Source organism: Blastomyces dermatitidis (assembly GCF_000003525.1).
Source record: "Blastomyces dermatitidis ER-3 genomic scaffold supercont1.11, whole genome shotgun sequence".
Taxonomy (NCBI): domain Eukaryota; kingdom Fungi; phylum Ascomycota; class Eurotiomycetes; order Onygenales; family Ajellomycetaceae; genus Blastomyces; species Blastomyces dermatitidis.
This window is the reverse complement of record NW_025544784.1, coordinates 1,863,884-1,880,486: the sequence shown is the minus strand read 5'-3', so window position 1 is coordinate 1,880,486 and position 16,603 is coordinate 1,863,884. Positions and strand designations below refer to the sequence as shown.

Sequence of the window (16,603 nt, the reverse complement as noted above, 5' to 3'; positions counted from 1 at the left end):
TAGACCCAAACATCGCGGACAAGACACGTGATGCTGGGCGTCAACCTTCTGGCAATCCATAATAAAATAAACCAAGCAATATCAACAACAATAATAATCAACATCAAACAGACATAAATAAATAAACACACAGCAACAGCAAGACAGAGCCGGCTGTAGGCGACTGGAAACACCATGGAATGTATGCCGTTTCTGCAACTGATCGCTTTACTACCCCTTCCCTTCTGTATAAAGCCACCGGATGGATCTGCTTCTTCCCTGCCTTGGCACAATCAGGCTAAAATACTCTCAAGCCCTCTTCTCCTGAATAATAGACCATACCATACCATAACCATGCCCTATCCCAACTTCCACTCGCCCGTGGGTACTACGCCTAAGGCACCAATTACAGGTCTAAGCTAGCCGGAGGAACCATTCCCTCCAAAGCACTTCCATATCAATATCAGCTTCTTTGTCTTTTTAAGTTTCAGGGCAAAATTCTCCCCAAGTATACTGCGTAGGACCCCTTGTAAGGAACAATCTCAAACCGATGATATGTGCATGAAAGACAATATAAATAAAAAAAAAGTGCTTCCGTTCTTCAATCCTTCTATATCATATTATTTTACACGTCTGCTCCATTACCCCTCACGCAAGTCCAATATCTTATATATCTATTATGTATGGATCGAAACGGTCCAAACGGCACCACCCTCGCTCCGGTGCCACAGGCTCTCCACATCCTAGAAAAAGCTTAAAGCCTAAACCTCGAAGTTAAGTGCGCTGGAACCTAGATAAAAACCAAAACAGCTGAACATGAAAAAATTAAAATAATGAACGACGAAACTATTAAAAAGAAGACTCCCAAAGGCTAAATCTATCCAGGCAATTAAAATATGTAACCAGAAAAACAATCCCCCTTCTAGGAACTCCATTAAAACCTCCAAGCGGACAGACAGACAGACGCCGGTTAAAACCACCAACACCCTCCCCCCCCTAGATGTAATGTATGTCCAAATTCCGAGTGAGCAAAAAATAATTTCCATACCAACTATTGTTTCAACAATGTTTACCGTATCTTTGTTTCCAAACGGTATCGAACGGAATCAAAAATGTAAAACATGGGCAGATTCCCAATTGCCACACAACCGAACAACTTGCGGGAAAAAATGGTTAAAAGAAGAGAAGAGAAATCAACTACACAACTCCTCCCCTTAAACCCTCTTCCTGAGAACTCGTTTCCCAGACTCCTCCGTCGCCCGGGCCTTTTTCACCACTGAACCTGCTCCCGCTCCCGCTCCCGCTCCCGCTGCCGCTGTCGTCTTCTTCGTCCCTGCCCGAGGAACCGGTGGCCGTTTACTCGCCGCAGAAACAGTACGTGTGCCTGTTCCTTTCTGAGAACCCGTGACGCCGCCGCCTCTCATCGTAGTCTTCACAATGGTCGTGCCCGATGACATGTTCGAAATAGTAGAGTCGCCGCTATTCCTTCTCGTGTTCCTTTGCCGAGTAGTAGGTCGCGACGGTGGCGCTGTTGCCGAGGCTACCGTTGCTCTCTTCGACGTCGTCGACGCGGTAGATTTTGCAGTCGTCTGTCTCCGTGTGCCCGTTCCGTCGTTGGCGTGTGGCGAATCCTTCCGTGTCTTAGCTGCAGTGGTACTAGTAGTACATCTCGTCGATCGTGTTTTCGCGTTCCCTGCCCCGGCCTGCTTAATCGGGCTCGTATGCTTCAGAGGCGATAATGGACGAACACTACTACCAAGCTGCGTTTGCGATTTCCCAGTCACATTGCGCAGTGGAGATTGCGGGAATGTCCTAGAATTGGAGGATTTCGGCGATAAGACGCCCGTTTCAGTAAACTGAGATAGCACCCGGGGATGATGTCCTGCAGGATGTGCATTAGGCGTGCCACGTTTCTTCGGGTTTGACAGCGGCGCATGCACTGCAGGATTGTGGTGTTTGTGGTGGTCCTGAACTTGAAAGGGGGCGTTTTCTTTATCGGAGGCAAGCATTTCATCGCTGATCCACATGTTAGGGACTTGAGTTACTTTTTTAAAAATAAAACCTACTCTTCTCTGTCTGTGGAAAACTCAATAATGACAACAACAAATTTACCTTGTCCGCTTAACCCCCCGAGTTGTTCGAGCAGTGGACGCACCATAATGACCGTCCGCCGAATTTGTGGTTCCTCCCGCCGCAGCTCTACTAGACGATTTGGATGCTATTGTCGACCTCGGCTTTTTCCCCGCATCCACAGCCTTGGTTGATTCCGAGTATTTAGCAAGCAAGTCGCCCATCCTTTGCTTTCGCAGAGCAGTCGGTATGCGATTTATGCGTCGCTCAATGCGTCCACGGAGGTCTTGGGCTTGTAACGCGTAGTGCGCACGGAGTTTGCGCGCGCGTTCAGTGACTGAGAATTGATATCGAGTCAGCACAGTATCAGGCAGCGTCGGTGAAATCAATTGCATCGCTTCCATGATGTAAAAAAATATTCATACCCTCCAGCTGCAAGTTATCAATCAACGCTTGTTTCTGGTTAAGTGTGATCCTCATTCTCTTTCTGGTTGGGCTTCCGTTTGGGGTCCGAGGGGCCATGACAGGATCGTCGTGTTCAGGCGCGTGGTGGTCGCCGGGTTCGGGGGACTTGCGCTTCCTTGAAAGGGTGGCCATCTTTTTATGGGGTTATTGTAGCACGTAATATTCGTCGTATAGGACACAGATTATGAGGTGGATGATCGGAATCGAGAATGTTGGAAAAACAAAGACGAAGGAATTGGTGTTGGAATTCTTGAATTGAACAAGCTTGGAAGTTGGGATGTAAACAAATCAAAAAGAGCTAGCGTGGAATCGAGAAGAAGAAGTGTGATTATGTCATCGGCAGCCTGTGTACTCCGTACTCCGTACTGACTGTACTTACATCAACCAAGGCCTGTAAAACAGGAAACATAATGAGTGTAAAGTAAATACAGAGTAAAACCCCCAAAAAGCAAAAAAAATATTTCGGGTTCGGACTGTAAGAGACAGTGTACTCTGTAGTATGGTTGGTTAGTATCCCAAGACAAAATTATAAGACATAGTTAACCCAAAAAACATAAAAATAAAAAATTCTATGGATGAATATCGGCGCCATGGTGGAAGAATAACCGGCAAACGCCCACCTGCCATACCGCATGCGCCCCCGCCAACAAAACGAACACTGAATGGCGGGTGATCCAAAGAGGACCAAAAATGTGAACAAGAAAAATGAAAAGATAGTAATAATATAAAACAAAGGCCGTGTCGGGGTCCGTGAAATAGCAATAGTAATAATAAACACAAGCACCCAGGTATCTATGTATTCATCAACCGGCGTTGATGACAGCTCACATCGAAAAACCAACAAAAAAAAAAAAAAAAAAAAAAAAAAAAAACCCCGAATACCCAAACCGGTGGTTCACAAGGAACCTGATCCAAACGAGAGCATACAAAGAAGAAAAGAAATAGAAAAGAAAAGAAAAGAAAAGAAGAACGGGAACCAGAAAGGTCCCCATCCCCATGTTCTTCCCCACCCCTCAATCGGCAAGAACAGTCCGCAACATCGCCCCAAACGACTCCCGCAGCTTCAAAATCTCTTTGATCTCCGGCTTAACAGGCTCACCTGCCGTGCGGCGCAAGCGGTCCTGGTGTCTCGAGCGGCGCTTGCGCTCAAGGGAGATGGGGTCGAGGTCGTCGTCAGCGGAGTCTTCGTCGGAGGTATGCGAGGCTAGGTCATCGATGGCGAGGTCTTCAAGGTCGCCCTGTTTTGATTTTTTTGTTAATATAGATTTACTTTTATTTTATTTATATTTATTTATTTATTTGTTGTTTTAGAGAGGACGATGTCTTTCATGATGAGGACGAAATAATATACAGAAAGCAAAGGTGGAATGGGTATGGATAGGGATTGATAAAATATGTTTTTTTGGCTTACCTCGTCCAACCCAAAATCACTCCCCCTAAACGTCGCGCTGCCCGGCACCTGCATCTCCGACTCAGCCGACCCAGAGCCCTCCGCCGCCATCTTCTGCCGCGTCTTATCGTGATGCCACTTCTTCCGATCCGCATGCCATTTCACCAAAGAGTCAATCTCCTTCATTGCTACCGTGGCATTAATCTGTCCCACCGCAACCGCCCCGCGGAACAAGGCATTCATATCCAACGTGCCCCCGCTGCGCGGCCCGTGGCGCAGGAAGTGCAAGATATCCTCCAGCCAGCCCATGAGGGCGTCGAAGAGGCCATTGTCGTGCAGATGGACTTCGTGGACGAATTTGTAGAAGCTGTGCTGATGGCGGGCGCAGAGGTCGATGAAGGCCTGGACGGTCTGGTTGGGATCTGCAGATACGTCTTGGCGCTGAGCGCGTTCGATGACGGCGATGGCGTCGTCGGCGAATTCGGCGAAGTCAGTTATGCTGTTGTAGACGTTGGCGGATTTGTAGACACGGACGAGCGGCTCGTAGAAGATTGTGAAGAGGTCGCGGAAGAGCTGGAGGGTGACGGGCTGTGGGGTGTTAGTTTTCTTCTCAAGGCACCCAGGACGGCAGGAGGGAGATGTCTCTTTTACCTCTTCGATAATGCTCAACATCATCGCTTTATCACGCTGTCGGGTTAGCAGTTTCAACAGCTGCTTAAGGTATGCAAACCAGTGCGCTCCATGCTGCATCTGCATATCAACCTGCAGTGGAAACATACATTAGCAGCTCCTCCCCAAAAAGAAGAAAACAGAGGGAAGAATCGCCAAACCCACATTCTCAACCGCATTAACCCACGCAACATAAGAGTTAAAAACCTTCTCGATCTGCCCAGGATTAAGCTCCGGCTCAAAATACTCCGACCTCAAAATCGTAACCACGATGTCAACATCATCCTCCTTCGCCTCCCGCCTCAGCTCATTCTTAACCTCCTCATCCGCCGCCGTGAATGCCTGCAGCTTATTGACAAGCACCGGATCGTCGATCTTGGCACTGAGCGCGTCTATCGAGCGCTGGAACGTCTTGATTCCGTCATGGATGGCGTGGGAGAAAATGTGTTGGAGTAACGAGCGGGAGCCGAAGGGCTGCGCGAGGAAGAGGTTTAGCGCGCCGGACATGACGGCGGCTGGGTTCGTGATGCGGATTACGTTTTTCATCATCGTGTAGGGGACTAAGGAGTGGATGCTTTTTGCTTGGGCGAAGAGTTCGGGCGAGTTGTCTTCTGCTAGGAAAAGGTGGTATAGCGTTGCGGCAACCCTGGAGGGTAAAAATTAGTATACCCAAAGGAACGTAACTGATTAATTGTTTTGCATGACGCACTCAATTCGAAGCCATTCTGCAAACTTCTGATACTGCGGGCTTAACTCCTCAACTGTGTGTTTTGCGCGGATCTCCTGAAATAGCTTCGTTAAGCCATCTTAGTTTCCAAACCGAAGGAACAAATTGTTAGCCCATAATTCTTTTTGCGCCCTCTGTAACACCCGGAGCAACTACTTACTATTCTCAACGATATCCTGCCGAAACTGTTCCATATAAACATCCAACTCCTGCGCCCTCTTCCTCGCAATCTCGTAAAACTGTTTCTGCTCCTCAATCCGTTTCGCATCCAAATACTTCCTGCGTTTGATATCCATAAGCTCCTCTTCATTCAGCGTGATAGGGTTCGCGGTGAGGAATTCCTCTAGCGCCTTGGACTCCGCAATCCGCTGGTTCCTTAGCAGGGTGCGTAGGAACGCGCGGAGAGATACTCTCTGCTCCTCACGATATAGGGATACTGTTGTTTCAGAAGAAAGATCGGCATTTGAAGCTCGTGGGGTTGCCGTATTTGATTTCAGCTTGCCGGTTAAAGATGAGCGGGACGAAGAGCGACGGCTGTCATCCAGGTTGTTGACGCCGAGGGTTCGTGAGGAGCGCGAATCATCTGCGAAATTGACGTCTTGAGTTGAGATGGAGGAGATGGATGAGGCATCGTCGTCGCCGCCTCCGAGGATGGTGGAGGAAACAGATCTTTTGTTCTTCCTTGGTAGCGGCGGAAGGATTTTACCAGGCATTTCGGTACGGAGACGTTTATGAAGTTTGGCGAATTCGCCGAATCGTCGACCAACGTAACGATCCGGCTTGCCGTGTTGTCTCACTCTGAGGATGAATTCCTGAATTCAGGATATACTGAATAAGCACTCATCCAAATATTCCAGACAGAAAGAAAAGAAGACACCCTCGCCCAACATACCGCATGCTGATGATATCTAACCGTCCGCTTAACTAAGGTAGTCCGGGCACCGGCAACATTTACATCCCAGCCGTGTATCGCATGACCCTCGGGAATATTAACAAGCAGCCCCTGCTCATTCGCACCGCGATCCACCACCTCCATTTCCGAGAAGCGGATACGTTCTTCATACCCAGATGCGGTGGGGATGCCAGAGACCATCATGAGCTCCACCAGCTTCTCACATTTCAGCGCCAATTTTCGCCGTTTAGTAACTTCATGCCTGTCCTCGCTGGAGGAGATGTGTTTGTTGGCGAAGGACTCGAGGAACTATTTACATTACCGTATATATTAGTACACGGTATACAATAGTATAGATCTATATCAAAACATACCACCTGCAGCTTGTCCTGCCAAAACTCCTTCTCCCTGGCCTGATCGAGGAAAGGGAACTTGCGGACATGATGGACGAAAATGAACCTGAGGATGGGTAGCTCTGAATCGATGGGCGCAATCTCTCCGAGATCCGACTTGAAGGGAGCTCCGAAGCGGCGGAGGGCGGTGGGGGAGTTGAGTTCTGCAATTTCCGCGCGGACTTGCAGGGATATCAATTCGCGCTTGAGGTCTACAATGTTTGTTATTTTGATCGGGTTAGGTTTATATTCGTAAAATACGCACGCACACACACAAAAAAAAAAGGCGGGGAAGGAAAAATGTGTGAGAATTCAGAAATAAAAGTGAGATAAAGGAAACAAAGAGACAGATCGAGTGGAGGAAGCGAGATGTAGTAAGTGGCTGCGGGGTAATAGACAGGGCTTGGGGAGAAGGTGACGTACAGTGTTCCTGTTTGCCGGTCAGGATCTGGCCTGGGGGAGGCGCAGGCGCAGGAGCCATATTCTAGCAGGCAAAACGATGGGGGTGCGGTATCTCAGGATTGAAGCGTGAGGAGTGAGGAGAATGTGTGGTGTAATCAATTGCGCGGTGGTTTCGAGAAAGATGGGAGGTTGAAGCAAACAAGGACCCTTGAGCGGAGAAAGGGAAGGGAAGAAGGGAAGGGAGGGGGGTGTTGGCGTTAACTAGCTTTGATAACTAACCTACAGCACAACAACAGTCCTTGAACACAACGACAAAAAGAAAGGGAATCCCAATTCTAGATCTTTTATATGAAGGAGCGTAGTGGCGGGGAGTTGTATAAACTATTAAATATGCAAGAGAGCAGAAAGCAGAACAGCAAGAAGGAAGACGGAATAGTTAATGCTTGGGATGATCGATGAATGATGACGATGATGATGATGATGATGAAGCTGCTGCTTGCGGCTGAGCCCAACCAAACACACCAAACACACCAAACACCTCCCCCCCTTTCGCCCCGTGGAGGGTGTTGGCCACCAACCATTATTGATTGAAAACACTCCCCAAGACTGACTGCTTGGCCGTCCGTTTGAAGGGCACAGAAGACCTCCCAAGACAGCAGTTACAGAGTACTCAGCCACAGCAGCCGGGTAGCAACTTTTATGCCTTCAAACTGTTGAATTAGTTATATCCTGCAAACGCGAGGCCCAGCTCTGGAGCTCTACAGGTGGTTATCGACCACTCCACTCCCCCTGCCTGAAGATCCCACATCTTTTGCTCCAGCCTCTCATGAGCATGGAATTTTGCTCCTTATAAATCAAACAATAAATAAGCGGATATCTGCTTTATCACGCTCCGTCAAACACCCTGCATTCGTGAGAAGTTGCCCGGGGCGGAACAGCCCAAGGGGAAATGAGGCTATTACACCATAACCAGGGAGCTCCAGGAGAACGTTTGGCTTGGGATGTCATTTATATTGAGTTTCTGTATATATAAATATTTATGAAAAGGAAATAGTAAATTTTACTGTAAAAAGATATAGAATTGAGCAGTTCTATTTAAAAAACTGTTTTCTGATCTTTTGTAAAAAGAAAAATCAAAGTCTTGTTTAAATAAGTGAAATGAGAACTGAGTAAAACAGAAAAAAAGTATACACTACTCAAGATTTAGAATAAATCAAAATGAAAATCTTTGTTTAATTAAATATAAAAACAACTTTTTTCTTCTGTAATTCAGTTCTGATTTTTCAATTGTGATCTGATTGAATTTAATGTTTTCTTACTAAAATACTATCAGATAACTTAACTGTATCAATCAATCATTCAGTCACTGAGAAGATATTTAGTATGAGATTTGAAAGTTATAATATTTATAAAAATAAGAATGAAAGAATAGAAAAATGAGACATATTAAATCTAGATGAAAATCTTATATATATTAAATGAGAGATAGTTTTTTAATAATTTCATACTACTTAATATCTGTGATGATATTCTCTAGTGCATATAGTAATAACTTAGTAAGTTATACAAGACATGAGTGTCATCTGTACGGAGTACAGCAGAGAGAACATAGAGATCAGAATGAGAAAACACATTCACAAGAAGAAAAAGAGAGAACAAAACAAAAGACAGCAATTAATCTGTTATTCATCATATCTGTTCACATTCACATAACACATCTCACAAAAGACAGGTATCACATCATAATTCATCTGTCTCTATTCATAGTGCTCTGTATACCTATTGCCAATAACAAAACTATCATCACAAAAGCCAGTGAGTCATATATAGCTAAGGAGAGGCATCAGTTGCACTAAGAGCAAAACATCGGAGGCGAGATGGTAAAAGAAAACTCAGGATTAAATCAAAATCAAAATCAAATCTGGACGATAAACCGGAAATGTATTATTATTAGAGACACAAAAGGGGACAAATATTCAAAAGCAAGATTTGAGTAATTAAAATCAACAGGGATTGGTGATGATCTGCGAACGTCGGATTGTGAGGCTGGGAGTAGAGATCAGATCAGAATAGATGACTGTAGAATTCCAAATGAAACAAGGAACACTTGAACATCGTTAAAATTAAGAAAAAAAATAGCCCTTGTGTGCTTGGGATACAGCACCATCTTCCTATCGGTCTTCGAAGCCCACCAAAATCTAAACACCACGCGCTAAAAACACCACTTAGAAACCACCCATAATATACTCATCAACATCCCTATTTAAATCCATCGGATCAATCTGATCAACACTCCACTCCCCTCCGTTCACATTCGCATCCGCACCAGGGTCCGTGAACCGCCCACTCTCGCCGTTGGTGAAGCTATCTAGCGCTGGAAAATTGTGGGCATGCTGCTGCTGCGATCCGAAACCGTAACTTGCCTGTTTACTAATACTGTCGACAGATGCGGTGGACGGACTCTCATAGAGCGTAAAGTCACCACTTGGTTTGTTCATGCCCATACGCTGGTTGTGATAATGATCATACCCATCATAAAACCCCTCATCCATATCCAGATCCAAGTCCAGATCTAAATTCCGCTCGCGCTCCTGCGAATTGGGAGAGTAAAGCATCAAATTCCCCTGACCAGCAGGGGAGAGGTTATGGTTGATGTTAAGCTTCTGCTGTGGCTCCGGGCATGTTGGGGACGGATTCCGCGTGAAAGAGGGCAGACCGTGCACCTCAACTGATTGGGCTGGAGTGAGCAGCTGCATGTTCATGACTGTGTACTCGTTGTCGAGGTTATCAAAGTCGAAGTCGAAGTTTGGGGTTGCATGAGTTGGATCGAAGGCTGTTTCGTCCAGCAGACCACCAGATCCCATGGGTCCGGATCCATTGGGCGTGTTTGCACTCGAGGGCACGGAGGGAATGTGCATGTCCAAGCTCGGGACGTATTCATTTGGATCACTAGCTTCCAAGCTAGCCTGGAAAGCGCCAAAGTCCAACTGTGGGGCGAACGCGTTGTTGGTATTGAAGTCATCAAAAAGGTTATTGTTTGTGGTGGAATCCGGGAAGAGTTGGAAATCCTGATTTTGTGGATCTATCATGTCGTTCAGTGGGTAACCGCTAGGGGGGCTAGTATACTGTAGACTTTGCTCATAAGGAGAGACACTGGGCAAGTAAGGGGACGGAGATGGGTGGGTCTGAGGGGTTGGTAGATCCATGATTCCAGAGTTGGGAGTTTGGATACTAGGGGTGCGAGGAGTGGGCTGGCCTGAGCCTGAGCCTGAACCTGAGCCTGCCACACGGCTACCACCTTTACCGTTATTTTTGGATCGAATGTAAAGCCATCCGTGAGCTTTCTCCATATGCTGCTTGCAGTTGCTCTGTCGCTTGGACTGGTAAGAGCAATTTTCGTAATAGCATTTGAAGAGAGGTGGAGATTTGGAGTGCTTATCATTCACATGACGGTCTCTCTCCTTCTCAGTTGGCCAGCCGATTTTGAAATATTTGCATGACTGCTCTGCACACTTCCATGGTCTGGAATGGGTTTTCTCGTGTTTACTATCATATATATTAGCGAAAGGACGAATAAAAAAAAAAAAAAAAAAAAAAAAAAAAAAAAAAAAAAAAAAAAAAAAAAAAAAAAAAGGAATAGAGAAGAGGTAGAAGAACATACGTAAGATCACAGGGTCTCTTGAAGACTTTATCGCAGTCCTTGCATTTCTGGTTTATGTCAAGGGGTGGTGCATTCTTCTTTCGTCGAGCCATCGAACGGGCAACGCCATCATCGCACGATTCCATGCTCAGTGTACGTTTTATCATCGGGATGATAGGAGATGCTTTTTCGTCGTAAGGCTTTCCCGTACGTAGCGAGATAGTTTGCTTGTCTTTCTTTCGCCGGACTAATTCTGCTGGGCGTCCAGTGACACTCAATCCCCCTTCAAGGGTGACTTCCTCATCACTAAGAGAATTTTGTGAGCCCAGGGAAATATTAGTATTGTCAATACGTAGAGGTTGCACATACGATGAATATTCGGTGTTATTTTCAGTGGTTCTCGAGCGGGGGCGGGGGCCCTGCCTTTCTCGAGAGGCGCCGACCATAGCGGCGTACTGACGCATCTGTTCGACTAGGTCAAGGAAATAGCCGTTCGTGTAAGGACGATCGTAAGGTCTTCGCTGGTCGCGATCATTCAAGTACCCGACGGTGGTGTGTAGGCACTGAATAGTAAATTCGCAGAATCCAATATAGGCTGCTTTTGATTGGGTGTACCGCTTTAAACGTTCATGGATCGTATGAGCAATGTCCGGTACATTATCAAGGCTGCGAATCTCACTCACTGGTGCTAGGAAAAGAATAATCTTTTCAAGGTCTCGAAGACACGAGATCTCTCTGCTCTCAATCCGGTTGGGCACCGTACGAATCAAGGGGTGGAATGGGGATAGTCGTTTTTCGCGAAGAATAGGAACGAGGATAAAACGATCGATGTTCTTGCGAGCTGCAACGCCAAAGGTGGGGACTTGAGGCAAGGATGCAGTGGATGATATAGATCTATTGATGGCCGATTGAGTTGAGATAACATTAGTCACCTGGTCTTTGAGTGAATGTGTAGCTTTGCGAACTGTAATCAAAGGTATAATAATTAGCAAGGGCATCTATAACGTTGTGCACCCATGTCAAAGAGCAACTCTTACCTTGTTCGCGCGTATCGGTAGTGGACGACATACTGGCGCCACTGATAGAGGAGCCAATTCCACTATCGCAGGAGTGACGGCGAGAGCGATCCTGATCACGGACAGCTTTGAAATCTCTATCTTTCTTTATTGAGTCTACTTCGACATTCATAGGGTCAGTGTTAGTCAATTGGGCGTCCAACAATGCACGTGGAAGAGGCGAGTCGTCATCACAAGAATATTTGTCCAGAGGAGGAGTAGAAAAGTCGCCTCCAAGACCGGAGATGTTACGCTCGAACTTGTCTAAGAATAGAGCCCTGCGTCTTTCGCCGGCAGCAATGACATCCTCCAGGGACCTTGAGCAGGTAGGGGAGCGTCGAAGCAGCGAGTGGAAGTTGGGGATCGGATCAGAATCCTCGGACGGCGGTGTCGTTGGAGAGTGGAAGGTGGCACCTTTCTTCAACGTCATGCTATGGGGTAGTGTTGAGCGACGACATGCTGGGTCCGACGACTGATCTGAAGGAGAAGAGGAAGAAGAAGAAGATATAGTCGAGAGGTGGGGGAGGTTCGTATTATAAAAAGGTCGACGACGAGAATGAACCCGGGGTTCGGACATACTTGCGACGGGGGGGGGGGGGGGGGGGATTCACTGGCTTTATGTAGGAGAATAGAACGAGTTAGCACAGGAACGACAACAATACACACAGCAGCCCGCCTACACCCTTTCGTCTCCCCTCCCCGACAGAAGGAAACATGGAACGTAGTGACTGTTATGACTCACTTGGGATGTAAGAATAAAAATTGAGGCCACTATTCAGGATCGAGCACCGGGATCTGCAAGACGAAGCGTCTAGAAGGAGTCACAACGGCGACATCTCAGCGGATTTGTTCATGGACGAACAATATATATAAAACATGCCAGCTGGCCATATCAATTGACTTCGAGACTCATCGATCGCATTATACTGACCCTCGATTCAAAGAGACAAGCCGAGATGAGATAGCTGGCAAATCTATGGTGGGATTCTGACAACTGGATCCAATTTTTCTCAGATCTAGTAAATCCCCTGGTTGGACCATCCAATGGAGACAAATATTTAAACGGGAGATGAATCCAGGTGGAGGGAATAATAGGAAAAACAAAGCCAAAAAGTGCTCAGAAAAGAGTCAGTTCTTGACAGTCAAAGAAGAAAAAAGCACAAGGCAAACAGGCACTTGAGAGACGACACGAGTGGGTTGACTACTGGATGGAGAGAGGAGAGGTGCTCGGAGGATGGGGGTGACTGAGGACTACACGCTGAGGGAGGAGGGAAATGAGGACGAGACAAGGACACGGTGGTGGAGATGCTTGAGGTTAAGAGAGTACACGGGGGGAGAGAGACAACCTTGGAAGAGAGAGAGAAGAAGAGAAGAAGAGAAGAAGAGAAGAACAGTTGGGATGCGAAGGGAAGCCGTCGTCGTTCAAACACGAGACTGCGCAGCCCAGCAGCGAGCGGGAGCCGCAGCCTCCTGCCAGTTGCCCGCGTACGTAGGCGAAGCATCGTGTCTGCCTGATAGGCGAACCAGGACGTGTGCTGATTGGTAGAGACCCGCAGGCTAAGCTGACAGCCGGGCCCATCGCGGACCGCGCTAGGCTGCTTTGGGGGTCGGAGTTGGGGTCAAGGTGCCTCCGATGAGCTTTGTCAGCGGTACGTGACGGGAAGAGTGCAGATGGTAAAATACGATATCTGTATCGCTACAACGGATCTGCCCACTGTTTTCTGAATAATCGTCATTATATTTATATTTTAAATATATATATATATATATATCTGCCTATAGACTCGTTCAAAATTAGCTAAATCAAAGAAAGAGAAATGAAAAGATCCCACAAATTAGGTTGCAGAGTTCCTAAGAAAAGACACAACAACCCCCCCAGCTATACTTCCTTATCTACTTCCATCATTGCGCTTCCCGTGGCCCACAATCAACGCCAAAGCAACCACCACAGCCACAACTGTCTGTCAACGGAAAACAACGAAAAAAAAAAAAAAAAAAAAAAAAAAAAAAAAAAAAACCCATCACCAAATACCACCTCCATACCAGCCATACACCTCCTCCGAGTCCATTTCAGCCGCTGTTTCGCGCCTCAATCTGGTGCAGAAATAGTTCGGTGACCTGAACAGTCTGCCGCTAGTTATTTCCATACCATACGACAAATGTCCCAGGAACCCCTAAAACTGACTGGCCTGTTGTTGGAGCACTGGCCCTGCTTTCCTGTTCTTCGCGGCTTTTGCTTATGACTGGCTCGGACAGTATTAATTTAGCGTAGTGCCATTATTGGTTCCCTGTCTGTTATCTGTCCACTGTGTCCAGTCACTAAAACTGATCCTTCGGACACAGGACCGGTCATCTTCTGGCTAGCAACTAATAAGTCCATAACCATGGCCAAGTTGCGTCACCAGGCGGTCGTCATCTGTCCAATATGCTCAAATTACAAAAGAGAACCAGGTGAACGAGAGGTGAGAAAGGAGGAAGAAGGTAATTCATTTCATGAATCCGCCAATGATAAGAAATTACATGTAAATGCATGCATCGAATCCTTCGGTATCTCCTGTCCATTGTTGGCGGGATCAACGTCCGAATTGCCAAGAATATCCCCGACTTTTAAGGTTTTGCGGCTCAAAATGCCAAGGAGCCAACTGGACAGTTCCCGCTCTCGTCGATTTCGCCACCAAGGTTGAACCCTTCCCTCGATATCAAACCAAAAAAAAAAAAAAGGGGGGAAAAGAGACAACATATGAAATTTGAAACTGGCAGGATCACGAAGCTTTGCACGGCCACATCATTTCTGGCCCTCATTATTTCTAGCCACTTCTGTTTTTTATGCAGACCAAGGACCAACCAAGTAAGGGCTTAGGTACTGCTTTTTGGCTTTTGACAAAGAAGTTGTTTGGTGAGTAGCTCAATCCCAAGCGGATCTGTCGAAACAGAAATGCGTGATGAACACCCAACCCACCCACCCCTTGGAAACTAAGAAAACCGCTGCCGCGAATAGGAGACACATGCCTGCGATGTGGACATTGCGACGTGGACAAGAATGCAAAGCTCCTGCAGCGGGGGTTTCAAATGTTTCATCCCCAAACAAGCCAGCCGCAGCATAAATGCAAAGCAAGGGAGAAACAAAAATATGTAAACATACAACTTCCACGCTCCTATTGGCCGTTAACAACATGAACAAATTGCCTGCCTAAATTTTATGAGGCCAATCATTGAATTCGGATTGAAGGGAATAACGGTGCAACAACACTCAGGAACCCTCCCCCCGGCGCGGGGCACGAAGTCCTCGAGGCAGGTAGCATTGCAATTGCATCATGGCCTGCAAGAAAAAAAAAAAAAAAAATCTGGTTTGCCAGGCTGCCCCTTTGATTTCGTTTCGATTGAATCCTGCGGCTGCTGGCGGGGAAAATCAGGTATTTTGGAACCTGGAGGCGGGGGGAAATGACCCACCACGCGCACAAGATAATTTTAGATGCCAAAAAGAAAAGTAAATATTAGGATCAGGCTTCTGGATTTCAGCTTTGTGCATCCTGCACTAATGAGCCCACCCCTGCATACGACGACCGTTCGGGGGATTTTGGGCGATTCCGCATTTTTTTTTTTTTACCTGGAAGAAAGTGATGCGACGGTTCACGCACGCTCTTGATTGAAGATTTTTATTTTTTTTTAATTTTTTTTTTTTAATGAACATACTTTTGTTAACTGTTAGTTAGAGTTGGTACTTGGAATCGAACAAGGATCAGGTGGAATGTTGAGAAAAACAACAAACTCCTCCCTGTCGAGATTCATTTTCGCTGCATCCCCCGACCCCAGTCTTGGCCTCCACCTGTGAAGAGAACATTGGGTAGAACACCGTTCTCCTCATAAGAGAAAATTCCTCTTCAAAGCCACATCCCACCCCTCCTTTATCTACGGAGTACTCTATGTATGGATCATATAACTAGACAAACTTCCCAGAAGAACAGCAGAATCCTATTTGTCTTCCCCATTTGGGCATAGCGCGAACCTTGGCCCATGCGAGGCTGTGATGTCACACCTCCTGTTGTTGCTCTCATCTCAACCAACCCCCCTTAACACAAGCACCCAACCACCTGCCAGCTGGTGTGGACATTATATACAAACCTTGCCTGGTTATCCCATTGATTCCTCTTCAAAGATCCCTTATATCATGCAAACTGACCCCCTAGCTCCTAGCTTTCATTACCCCTATTCTTGCATCTTTCCTCCCATTTCTCTACAATATCCTGCTACTACAGCGTATAAGCCTAAAAACACATATCTTCACACAAAGATAATTAGAGAATGGCCTCTTTTGGATTAGCTCATTAGTCATGAAGCGGCTGAGCTTGCTGAGATAACACAGCACGTTGTTCCGGAAAACCGAGGCTTACTTCAACAACCTCAATCGAACCGGGCTTTGGGAAAATCACCCAGGCATCAGATCCAATCTGGCTAGGGTGCGCATTGTTCGCGAAGGCTCGCAGACCGAACCCTACCAAGATACCCAATTCCAATTTTCCCCCGACGGGACGCAGATTTCCTTCCTGTCCAACCGGGGAAAGAAAGGTGGGATATCGATGTCGTTTGCTTCCTGGAGATTATTTTTGACAACTGGTTGAAATACCTGGTACAACGACTAGCGCTGTCGAGTGGGCCAGATGGCATTCAGACAGCGTAAGACTATTACTTGGGACAGCTGAACCCAGAGCCCGTGACGAAGATATACTTTCCTGGGCACCGGAGGTTCAGGCGGAGAGCTGTGACGGACCTTTGCGTTCGCTGGTGATGTATGACTGTGTGAGAGAAAAGACAATTCCTGCAGCCCGTTTATCCCAAGCTACCGTGTAGGAGGCTACGTGGTGCGGACCAAACCATGCCGTTGCAATTGTCTCAGACGGGTTCACTGAATCGGCCTGGTACTC

At 46.8% G+C, this 16,603-nt stretch overlaps 3 protein-coding genes across 3 annotated transcripts; all 3 read right to left on the bottom strand.

Moving 5' to 3' along the window:
- Positions 1 to 1,193: 1,193 nt before the first annotated feature.
- BDCG_08596 (uncharacterized protein) lies at positions 1,194 to 2,646 on the bottom strand (the record flags this gene model as incomplete). Its single annotated transcript, XM_045424383.1, has 3 exons — positions 1,194 to 1,995; positions 2,092 to 2,386; positions 2,475 to 2,646. The coding sequence occupies 3 exons, from the start codon at positions 2,644 to 2,646 to the stop codon at positions 1,194 to 1,196; spliced, it is 1,269 nt and encodes a 422-aa protein (XP_045273108.1).
- A 700-nt stretch (positions 2,647 to 3,346) lies between these two features.
- On the bottom strand, positions 3,347 to 7,968 carry BDCG_08595 (succinate dehydrogenase (ubiquinone) flavoprotein subunit). Its single transcript, XM_045424382.1, has 9 exons — positions 7,008 to 7,968; positions 6,567 to 6,796; positions 6,193 to 6,501; positions 5,461 to 6,112; positions 5,283 to 5,379; positions 4,739 to 5,219; positions 4,556 to 4,666; positions 3,926 to 4,492; positions 3,347 to 3,752 (listed from the first exon to the last, which is right to left on the bottom strand). The coding sequence occupies exons 1-9, from the start codon at positions 7,063 to 7,065 to the stop codon at positions 3,528 to 3,530; spliced, it is 2,730 nt and encodes a 909-aa protein (XP_045273107.1). The 5' UTR covers positions 7,066 to 7,968; the 3' UTR covers positions 3,347 to 3,527.
- Positions 7,969 to 8,514: 546 nt separating this feature from the next.
- BDCG_08594 (zinc finger transcription factor) lies at positions 8,515 to 13,136 on the bottom strand. Its single transcript, XM_045424381.1, has 6 exons — positions 12,613 to 13,136; positions 11,664 to 12,492; positions 11,310 to 11,590; positions 10,996 to 11,243; positions 10,648 to 10,932; positions 8,515 to 10,532 (listed from the first exon to the last, which is right to left on the bottom strand). The coding sequence occupies exons 2-6, from the start codon at positions 12,256 to 12,258 to the stop codon at positions 9,212 to 9,214; spliced, it is 2,730 nt and encodes a 909-aa protein (XP_045273106.1). The 5' UTR covers positions 12,259 to 12,492; positions 12,613 to 13,136; the 3' UTR covers positions 8,515 to 9,211.
- Between the last annotated feature and the right edge of the window lie 3,467 nt (positions 13,137 to 16,603).

Bases quoted from the DNA above. Each gene is read 5' to 3' on its own strand.
- BDCG_08595 (XM_045424382.1), bottom strand. From the start codon at position 7,065: ATGGCTCCTGCGCCTGCGCCTCCCCCAGGCCAGATCCTGACCGGCAAA. The intron at 6,502-6,566 runs GTATGTTTTGAT...TAATGTAAATAG, and splicing joins GGCAGGACAAGCTGCAGGTG to TTCCTCGAGTCCTTCGCCAA. The intron at 6,113-6,192 runs GTATGTTGGGCG...TCCTGAATTCAG, and splicing joins TTAGATATCATCAGCATGCG to GAATTCATCCTCAGAGTGAG.
- BDCG_08594 (XM_045424381.1), bottom strand. From the start codon at position 12,258: ATGTCCGAACCCCGGGTTCATTCTCGTCGTCGACCTTTTTATAATACG. The intron at 11,591-11,663 runs GTAAGAGTTGCT...CTTTGATTACAG, and splicing joins TACCGATACGCGCGAACAAG to TTCGCAAAGCTACACATTCA. The intron at 10,933-10,995 runs GTATGTGCAACC...AAATTCTCTTAG, and splicing joins AATAACACCGAATATTCATC to TGATGAGGAAGTCACCCTTG.